At 37.8% G+C, this 11563-nt stretch overlaps 1 protein-coding gene across 1 annotated transcript in view; it reads right to left on the bottom strand.

The window, feature by feature from the left end:
- Positions 1-7429: 7429 nt before the first annotated feature.
- Positions 7430-11563, bottom strand: part of LOC110976102 (teneurin-3-like) — a 72867-nt gene continuing 68733 nt past the window's right edge. Inside the window, exon 29 of the mRNA XM_022229101.2 lies at positions 7430-11451. Coding sequence (XP_022084793.2) covers positions 10690-11451 — 762 coding nt within the window. The 3' untranslated portion in view covers positions 7430-10689. The remainder of the gene's footprint in view (positions 11452-11563) is intronic.

Genomic DNA, 11563 nt, shown 5'->3' with positions numbered 1-11563 from the left:
GAAATTTGCATCAAGCCCCTCCCACAGAATTGGGTAAAGATGCATTCAAACTGTATCCGTCAGTCAGGTCTTGTTCCCAACTGACACCCTGATGTGAGGCCATTCCAGGGATACAGCAAGTGACATGCATTTACCTTCAACATTCTGCTATAAAGATAAACTGGAAAAAATACCAAAGGCTGATTTTTCTATACACAAATTAAAAATTGCATGAGATAAGACATCCCTACCAAAAAAAAGGAAAAAGCAACTCCTTGTTACAGTCAAATTATGTGACGTCTACATGTACCTCACTCATCATCAGTGTCAGAAAAAGACATTTGATTAATCACTGAAATTTACAAAACTCCCTCCCCCAAATGACATGCATTTACCGTCACCAAACTCTTACTTCAACAGAGTCAAGCTAGAGGAAAAACAGAAAAGTTGAATAGTCAAGATCCCTCCCCAAACTGTTAAACAAAACCAAAACCCCATAAAGGTGAAATGGCTTCACTTTGTTTTGTATTAAATCAGTTAAGTCTATATGTATCTTATTTGAATTCAGAAAAATGACATGTGATTCAAATTGCCCAATTCTCTAACACCCCCTTCCCACAATCAAAAATGGACAGAGTAGTTAACGACACATTCTACTAATTGAACACCTTTATAAGGAGGTCGTTAGGACTACACAAATTACCTTGTTACAACAGGGACCCTGTATTATAAGTATCTGGAAACAAAGATTTCAGGAACTAGAATGTGATCTGTGGTCTGGTAAAAGTACATGGTAATGATGTGAAATTCTCCCAGCTTGGTGTCTTTGTTTCCGACATTGTTTCAACATTTCTGACCAGGCATGAATAATGCTGCCATCAAAGTTGCTGAGAAAATTATATTTTGAGATATATGATTCTGCGATATGAAGAATTGAATGGGAGACAGATTAATTTTCCCAAATATTACAAACCCCCAAAACTGACCTCCACTTCAGTAATGAACCGTCAAATAGGAAAGCGGGGAAAGTGACTTTACGCTCATTTTGGCATGCCTGGTCACAAATGTCCCTTGTTATAAGTACGACTTTGTATTATCAGTGCTCTGATTATGTCTGCTCAACTTTACTTTCATCTACCATGAAGCATCCATTTCTTCATCATTTTCATGAGCATGCAAAAAGTACTCTTTCAGACCCCCTCCCCTCCCAGAAAGTAACAAACAGACTGGAAAAAAAGTAATTTCTAAATAATGTCATTTCAAACATTTTTCAAAAACATACAGTTCCCTCACCTTATGTTTGGGTGTACACACTCATCAAAGTCATGACAAAATTCACTGCCCCAAAATCCTTACAATTGGGGATAAGAATTCCACAAACGAAAATCACAAATTTGCAGTTGTACATCGGCCATCTTAAAAAGTCAAATTCAGCAAGTGATGTCCAGATATGGAACTCTTTCCAAATTGATAATACTTTTTAGAAAGAACAAGTTTCATTTTACATTCCAGCTTAACCCTAACCCTCCTCAATCCTTCACCTGTTGGAGGACTGAGGAGTGTTAGGGTTAATAAAATATTTCATGAATACCAAGGGAAAGAAGGAGCGCTTTACAAAATACTCAATTTTCCTTAACAGTCAAGGTTAAGGAAAACAGGGCATTCTGTAAATGCTTAACATCTAAGGTCTGTGACAGTGATGTAGTCCAGTACTTTTTGAGAACCAAGCTCTCTACCAAATATTTAACTAGTTAGGAGGGAACAAAGCTGAAGTTCATCGGCATTTAATGGTACATGCAAAAAGGTAAGATTACAAAACAACATAATGACTTCAGACCATCACTGTTTGATTAAAATTAACTTTTTAGGACAAAAGTACTTGGAAAGTACTCGGCCGAGTACTATCTGAGTACTTTTCTGGAGTGTCTGAAGTCTAACATTTATTTTGTAATCTTACCTTTGCATATTTACCATCAAATGCCTGTGCACTCTGGTTTTATTCCCTCTTACCTAGTTCAGTATTTTGCGGAGAACGTTGGTACTCGGAAAGTACTCGACTACAACACTGGTCTGTGACAAATTATATCAAAATTCGAGGATTCAGAACTGTAATGGTAAAACCAAATACGATGTGATGAAGCAAACTGAGTCATCTGTCAGGAATTTTTTAATTGTAAATAAAAAAAATCGTGTTACCCTCAAAGAAAAAAAAAAGGTCAAGATTCATGGATGCTGTTTCCATCAACTGGGTGTAGTTTCCAAACTCACACCCTGATGTACGGCTATGAGAGGAATCCAATGCAATACATATACCTCAATACCCCCTACAAATAATAATTACAAAGTACAAAAGGAATTGGGGGGGGCTAGCTCCATGAAGCTGTTGCTGAAACAGACTGAAATAGCTTAATTTAATACGCCAATAAGGTCACACAAGAAAAAGAAACCATACTTTGAGAGGTCAAGCTTCCCGCTATTTTTTAAGTCATATGGCTTATATCCGTCAGTTTTGGTACTTGGAAGAAGTGTGTTAGGTTTCTGATGGGTACTGGGTAGAGAGATGTGATTGTGATGAGCAGTTCTAGGTCTCCATTAGCTACTGGGCAGAGAGATGCCACTGGAAAAACAAGTCTCTGTTTAGTAGTGGGTGATAGATATCATCTTAGGATTCATCATAGGATTCCATTTGCAAGGGGTGATGAGCAATTGGCCCAAAGTCTCATTTTGTAGTAGTTGGACAGATGCTATGATGGTGAACTATCACAGTCTCCACTTACTGCATGGACAGATGTCGTGGAGATGAACTGTCATTGGTCTCCCCTTACGACTGAGAGGAGTGATATCATAGTGATGAACTGTCACTGGTCTCCATTTATGACTGGGTGTGGAGATGTCATGGTGATGAACTGTCACTGGTCTTCAATGACTACTGGGTGGAGAGATGGTAATGAACTCCACTTACAGGGTGGAGTGATGTCATGGTGATGCACAGTCACCAGTCTCCATTTATGACTGGGTGTGGAGATGTCATGGTGATGAACTGTCACTGGTCTTCAATGACTACTGGGTGGAGAGATGGTAATGAACTCCACTTACAGGGTGGAGTGATGTCATGGTGATGAACTGTCACTGGTCTCCAATGACTACTGGGTGGAGAGATGGTAATGAACTCCACTTACGGGGTGGAGCGATGTCATGGTGATGAACTGTCACTGGTCTCCATTTATGACTGGGTGTGGAGATGTCATGGTGATGAACCGTCACTGGTCTCCAATGACTACTGGGTGGAGAGATGGTAATGAACTCCACTTACAGGGTGGAGTGATGTCATGGTGATGCACAGTCACCAGTCTCCATTTATGACTGGGTGTGGAGATGTCATGGTGATGAACCGTCAATTGTCTCCAATGACTACTGGGTGGAGAGATGGTAATGAACTCCACTTACGGGGTGGAGCTATGTCGTGGTGATGTCATGGTCACAGGTCTCCATTTGTGGCAGGGTGTAGAGATGTCAGGGTGACCAACTGTCACAGGTATCCAGCTACTACGGGGTAGAGAGATGGTGATGCATTCCATGTACTGCTAATGGAGCGATGTCATGGTGTCAATTGTCGCTGGTATTCACCAACTTCCAACAAGATGTTATAGTGAACTTTTGCAAATTTCCACTTGCTGTTAGTGGTGCCACTGTGCACAGTGAGGACAGCTGTTGTGGTAATGAACTGTCCTAAACTCTGCACAGGATTGAGAGGTCACTGCCATGAACTCGCTCAGATTTCTGGATACAAGGATGTCACTGTAGACTGTCGACAGTTTCCAAAGCTCTAACAGATAAAAACATCACATCTAGATGGGATCAGCAGTAGACCCATGTTATGATCTCACCACGACCATCTCAAATAACCCAACAACATCTGAGCAATTTTTTACTCAAAGGAGATTGTTTCCTGAAAATCTTCTGTAAAAGAACACATTTTGGTCGCCATATGATGGTAAAACAACTAGACTTCCAAAAATATGGTTTCTTTCTCTTTTTTTCTGAATGTCGGTCGAAGTAACTGAATTTTTGAGAAAAAAAAATAAAAACAGCAAAGAGAGAACATAAACCTAGAAAAAAATCAATAAAATTTTCATACACAAAAATTGGTAGGAAGCAACAAGGTAGCATTTTCAAGACACTGGAGTAAGGGGTGCTTTTTCACTAAAATCTTTGTGAATATTCTTCCTAAGAAAATCCCAGCTTGGATAAATCCTCTTAGAGAAAATGTCTAATGCAATTAAAAGTCTATCTGATTGAAGGACGCAGAAAAGGGGAATATTTCAACGTGACCGATACTTTGTCGCTTCAATGGCCATTTGACCACTGATAAACACAGTTTTGAATCCTCCAATTTTAGTTTTCCACACAATTTACAATTTCTGTTAAATTAACAGGATAACGACTGAAGTGATAAGAATTCCATTACAAATGACACTAATCAGCAGACTGATGCCAACAAAAATACTGACATGTTGGCAATGGTTAAAAAACTCATTACATTATCCCTAACATTCCTCATTCCTCGAACAAGTAAAAGATTGAAGACTGCCAGGTTAACAATTGCTCTACAAAAATGTTTTCCTGTTATCTATGTAGAGAATGCCATCACACTTATGATGAAATACAATTTATATTCACAGGTGCACTTTTTTTATCCAAAAGACTGTGAAAATGCACAACATGAAACAAAAATGAATCAAAGATGAAAAGAAAGACAGCACAATTGACAGGGATTTGTGTGCAACATTTTCAAACCAAAGAGTTGGTGTCGCATTGCGACCGAATTAATTTTTGGGGATCGGAAATATTTCACTTGTATGTCTCAAAGGAACAACTGGTCAGCAAATCCATTCAGTTCTCCCACATCCATTTTTTTTAACAATTATAGATGAATATCAGGCAAATATCTTACTTAACAACTGAGCATGTTATGAGAAAAGGTATGACCAGTCTTGCCTTGAGAGATCCAAGTAAATGCTGTCCTTTGTCCAGAATGCAGAATTTGTTCTATTGGATGTATGCATATTTACTCTCTGACTGTGATGGCAATCATTTTTAATAAAAATCTTATTGATGGAGCTTGGTTTATAAATATGACCAAACTGTATGTACCACCAAAATACGGTATGAAAACATGTTTTTCTCAATTTTTGTCATAACACAAGGTATGATGTCAATTTGAAATGGTTGGATACGAAACCCTTGGGAGAACAATGAACTCACAATTATGTTTCATGGAAAGTGACTCTGATGAAGCTTGATTTTCTGCAGAGTCAAAGGGGAGTTATCTATTTTTTTTCACAACTGCCATTTCATAATTCAAAATTTCCACAGCAAAAACTTGTTCGATTATTAAAAGTGAACGTAATGAGATATACATGTATCGACAAAGTGAACAAATGGCAAGAAGCAAAACCATTTCTTTCATGACTGTTCATTAAATGCCACAAGATTAATCACTGTGACCAAGGATGAGACTGACCAATAATAAAAATAGCTGAGCCAAAAAAAGGCATAAAGTTGAACTGTGACAATATCCCATACTTTTGTACACAGCCAGTGAGGAAAAGCTGAAATCCAAAATAAAAATAGCTGAAATCAGCTAAAAAGCCAGAAATCTCATCCCTCGTAACAATACCACATTTGAACCGTGACAGAAATACAGCACAAACTAATGTAAATCAACACAATCTATGCAAGATTTTGATTCTTCAGGTTAGATCAGTGCAACAATCTTTGAAGATGTTGGTAAAGCACTACAGGTTCAAGGAAGTTTAAGATTAAATAAATTGGAATTGCAGTGTTTGGGCCCTTGGGCATGGCACTTGAAAGAATCTGGAAAAGTCGTCATCCTAGAAGGCAATAATGGGAATTTGTGAAGGTCAAGTTAGAAATCCTGCAGGTGCCACTTTATCTACAAAAGACCCTTACTTGTTTAGCATGGATTGAGCACCAATAGCAGCACAGATTTCTTTTTCCACCAATGGAAATAAACGGTTATATTTTTATACGAGGGTAGAAGAAAATGCTCACTTGGTACGACTTAATTTTTTAGTGACCAAATCACATGCTTCATTTAAAACCACCTTAGTTTAACCAGAACTGCCTACAGTTGTCCTCGCATGTCCTCTGGTTTTTATGTACCTCACTTATATGCAAATTTCTGCGATTATTTTTCTCCGATACAGAGAAATCTTACCGAACTCACAAATGGCAATAGCCCCAACTGGATCCTTAGTACGTGACAAACTACTTTTTTGCAGGACGTAAAGATGAAGTATTTTACGTCACAAATATTGACAGTGCATATAAATACTCGAAAAAAAATTTTCTCTTCCAAATTATTTAGGTTGAGAACTTCAGCGCACTTCTGTACCTTTTTGCAAGAGTAATTTTACACAAAAATCCAAACGTCATGAAAATGGTTCAAGTTTCCAAACAGTAATTTCTTAAGTCCTTATCTCATCCTAACAGTGTCTCAAGTCCCTCGCTCGTCTTATTTTTTCCTCAAACTCTCTCTGATTCTAATATTATTGTTCACACACATGATACAGTAGTTCGGTTATCATGTCCCGTTCTTGCCGTTGAAATTTACACTAACACTCGGCAAGATCTGCGCTTTTATTCACGTCACAAAATTACAATTTATTGCTTTTCCGGGGTCTATGGTGCCAGTAACATTAACTGCACCTTGGACCCATAGCAAACACAACATCTTGCCTTGGAACTTACCTTGTGTTGCTGTACTACTTACGTGAAGGAAAATTAATATTTGTCGGCTGTCATTTCCATATTGAGGAGCAACACTGACGGGGCAATACATTCTGCAAGCTTGTCACCAGCAACTTCCAGAGAAACATTTAGACGACAACGCTGATCACTATACGGCAAATTTTGTAAAGTACACGATATGCTTCTTCTTCAAGTAGACAGGCTGCTCTTGAATATGGAGTCCATAGCACTACCGCAATGCCAAACCGGTTCAGAACGAAATGCACATTCCAATCTACAATTACTCCTTTGTGGTTTTTAATGATATGCAAGACGGCCACGCCTAAGCATGCTCATTTAAGCAAGAATTGCCGGCCACTTCGCAAGATGAACCAATCAACTTCCTTCAGCGACCCGGGATTCATTTCAACATTTGAATACACATAGTTGACGTAATTTTGCTTTTGTCTGCCAATGCTACTGTGTAGAGCGCGTGGAGTATTAGACAATGAAAAAAAATGTCAGGAGAAGAATGAATCTTTGATTCCAAATTTCAACAAATGAGAGCATCTCAAATGAGATATTTTCAAAATTAATGAGAAAGAAGGGGAAGCACTAATTACCATGGCAGGACATTAAAACTCAGTGGAAAGATACACTGTATCAGCAAACAATAACAGTATGAATTACAGAAATGTTTTCTTTTTCAGTTGTTTTTCATCAAATATTTATTCTCAAAATTGGACAAGGCTTCAAACCTTCCCTCAATCAGCACTGTACAAAAATAATGCTTGCAATATTATTAACACTTTGCAATTGAATGACGCTAATAGCCGGGCCGCTATATAAACAGCAGTTATTTAGAGTAGTAATAAAGATAACAAGTACATGATTATCAGCCATGCTATACGTAAAGAATACAAAATACAGAATACAAATCATTTTGCAAAACCTTTGCAACAGAAGATGAAAAAAGGGAAAAACACAAGTGGTTGAAGAGTATTTACATCATAGTTCACTAGCAGCACAATATACACAGCTTTATATGGGCGCCACACTGCCAGGCCACTCACATCATAAAAAAGGAATAAAAGTACATAAATCCAGATTAAAATGGCTACTTTAGTAAGAGTTGTTGTAAAGAACACTTTGGATGAAAAGATGTTTTTTCACATCATCCAGAAAACACATGTAACATAACAAAAACGGTTCAAACACTGATTTAGAATAAAACAAAACTCAAGGTGAGTACAGGGCTCAATTTTACAGCACTGCTTTAATAGTGTAAAGCAAAGAATAGCAGAAAATTTAATAAAAATTACATGTTGTATATTATATGGTTTAATAAGTTTATTACGTGATTGTGCATTCACAATCATGTAATAGATGGAGTCTCATCACTAGCATGGATAACGTAACATTCATGTCTAAGCTAGCACTGTAATAACAGAAAGGAAACAAGAACAGATTTCCATTGTTAGTACAACTATGAAATTAAGCCCAGAATGAAAAGTTACTTATATGAAAAAGGTCAGTCATTATAAAATGGATTACTCAGACCGAATTGTAAAAACTATTACAGCTATCTACAGACATCAGCCAGATAAGCTTGCATAGCACCGTAACCAGTCAATTGAAATTAACTTGCCAATAAATGGTGGCAACGGTTGGACATCTAGTCAATAATTTTCAAGAGTTTACCTAGGAAATATCTTATTCAGATTGTCTTGTACCCTGTGCCCTGTTTTTGCCTACTGATGGCTTTCTACACAAAGAGCTAAAAACCCTGACTATTCATTGAGTTGGAAATAATGAGAACCCTTTCTACAAGAAACTTATTTTTTTCCATAATGAGTTTGGCAAAAGAGACACTTGACTCACACATGGTGATCTACTTTAAAAATGTCTGTGTACACTTTTGTTAATAAAAATGAAAAATGTAATGTCTTTTCCGTATGAGGTATGTACACGGTCATTATTCAAGTATAAAAATAGCAACCCTTTGTTCATGTAACTATCCTACTGCTGTGGCCTGATGTGATTTAACAAGATGATCACGTTCATTGCAAACAAACACCCTGCTGCATGTATATCCACACTGAAAACACATCCTAGTTACAGTTTTGAAATACATCTAATGTAAAAACAAAGGCCTAATTTGCAGGAACATAAATACGTGTATAATGCATTTATATATTAAACTGTTCATGATAGATGTCCTTTAGTCTATTTTAAACTACAGCAGTTTTTGAAATCTCTTTCAAAAATGATTGTCATGCAAGTATGAGCTTTTTCTTTTTATGAAAAAGGAGTTTAAAAAGCAATAAAATCAGTATGCCCTGAATATACACAGGGCTAATACAACATACATGTTCTTCTAGCGCAACATGATGTACAGTAAACACCTGCATGTATAATTCTACCTCTACATTGTTTTAAAGCAAATTCCATGGACAATACTATGTTACACAATGCCATGTGAAACCCTCTGATAATGCTGATGAACAGGCGTATTTGTTGCACAATAATGCTTTGAAACACTTTACTTTCTTTGAAAGAAAAATGGAAAATGCTCTTTTGCGAGCACCTGTGCCAATTTGATATCTACAGTTTCAGCAATGAGTAAACAGTGCATGTTGCTCACTCTCTGGCTCACCGAGTCATTCTTGCTCCCAGGAGCAGCATAACTCTGTGCTATCTAATAAACCGTGAAACTTAAAGTGAATTTGCAATAAATTGAAATACTGTTCTTTTTGTAACCAGCAGAGCATGCTGATGACAGATACTCCCATCTATCGCCATCGTGTACATCCAAGTCCACATTTTTCCACATGTCATTATCAAGTCCATACCTACATTTTATTGACAATCATTTTCTTAATTCCTTTCAATTCAATGACAAGTAGGGTACCTACCTGCTCAATTTCTTGCAAAATAATCTTATATAAATTAAAGCTTCTACTTTCATTTCATGATTTTTATCAAAAAAGCTATAATTACATATTATATTTTGTTTTATTTAAATCAAGTAAATTTTTTTGATTGGAAATCTCAAGACCAATCGACAAGACATATACACATGTACAGGTAACAAAAAAATCCTGAAATAGGACTAATATGTACAGAGTAAAATCTGACAAATATGAGAAGTAACTTTTAGTAGTATTAATGGTTCAGCATTTGGCACGTGAATAGGTATGCATGTAGTATTGTCTTTTTGTTTCAGCAGTATGACCGAAATTGTCACCAAGTCGTTTCATTTTTGAGATACCTTGGTGTGTGGCATAGTGGTTGAGCGAGCATGGTGACCTCTGTTTCTCACACTTTTTTGCGGGAAAATCACCTCAGACAAGTCAGTTTATCAGTAAATAGAAGTTCATCAAGAAAAATGAATTCATCGCACCAGAAAAATTCACCTTAAAAGCAAGCTGTGAGGTCATACGTTCGAAGATTTCCAGGCAGTCTAACACACACTGCAATGGAGCGTTAACACAAGCCACCAAAACCAGCATGCTATTGACGCTGTATCTCACATACATTTCACTACAGGCATCATTTCTTCTGCTAACAACTCTCCTTAAATGTTTGCCAATATACTGTCCTTGTGATACTTTCCTTTTTCTTTGGAATACATGATGAAAAATACTACAATGTACATGCTGCTGTTCCACCTGTGTCCAAAATGCACTTACATTGGCTGACAAATAACACTTTCAACCACTCTTGGCAATCCACAGAGGTTAGAAATCCAGCTGAGAATGACATAGTCTTTTTGCATCCATGAGAGTTCTCAGCTTTAGGGAAGCACTTGAATGAACTGGGACTTGAAATGTCCAGCGAAGGTGCTACAGGATGAGAAACTTCTCAGAAAACATCTGCTACATTACAAAAAAACAAACAAACTTTGGAACTTTGGGAAAGACACTAATTGCATCTTGAGGATTTGCTTAAATTGCATCAATCCTGTGATTGTAGACCTTGAGGCACTCGGACAAGTCGTATGGCATTCCCATCAAAGGCCATTTCTGGGAAGACCATTGGGTCCAGGGTGTATTGCCCCTCGTAAGTGGATAGGAAGCCATTTTGTAAGATGGCCGTCCGCTCTAAGGCAGTCCAATTTATCGAGCCTCGCCGACTGTTCAATATATTGACCTTCTCCTTTTCCCAGGCCTGGGCGACGGCCACTGTCTTAGCCTGGGCTAGCACCATAGTTCTAGCAGCATCTATGGTGATGCCGTAAAGGAAGTGCCAGGCTGTGTAGTCTGTCTGTAATGTAATAATTGTGACGTTTGCTTGTGGTGACGAGCGTGCTGCCACTATCATCCTTCCATCGTTCAGGATCATGTTCAAGCTTGCCACTTCTGGAATCAAATCCAATGTGTCTAAGTCTTCTTCTGCATCATTTGATTTCACAAAATACCGTACATCACGTCCATCCTGTGTATGCCGTAACCTCTCCAGGATCTCCGCTCCAGTTACTATGGAGATAAGTCTCTGTGCTGTCTCTCCAATGGTGCCAAACATTTTAACATCAATTTTGTTTCGGTTAAGAGTCAACAGAAAGTTTCCTCCAATGAGGGCAGGGCTACTGGTGAACTTCACAGTGGGTGGCGCATAGGTCTTTGAGTCGGTAGCAAAGCAGTTGATAGGAAGAGCATGGAAGTTTGTGTACATCATGTCCATGTGAAGACTGCCCTGGCAGTCAAGGGCAGTACAGGGCTGTTTGAATTGAAAAGAGAAACTCTTAAAAATGTCACAAAATTTACACTTACTTGTGGCTTTGCAAGAAAAAAACAGCTTTGGTTAAAAAAATCATGGAAACAAGAGGAGA

Source organism: Acanthaster planci, unplaced genomic scaffold, assembly GCF_054643075.1.
Source record: "Acanthaster planci isolate LZ-2023a unplaced genomic scaffold, COTS_SCS Contig34, whole genome shotgun sequence".
NCBI classification, from domain to species: Eukaryota; Metazoa; Echinodermata; class Asteroidea; order Valvatida; family Acanthasteridae; genus Acanthaster; species Acanthaster planci.
This window is presented reverse-complemented; position numbering and strand designations above follow the sequence as displayed.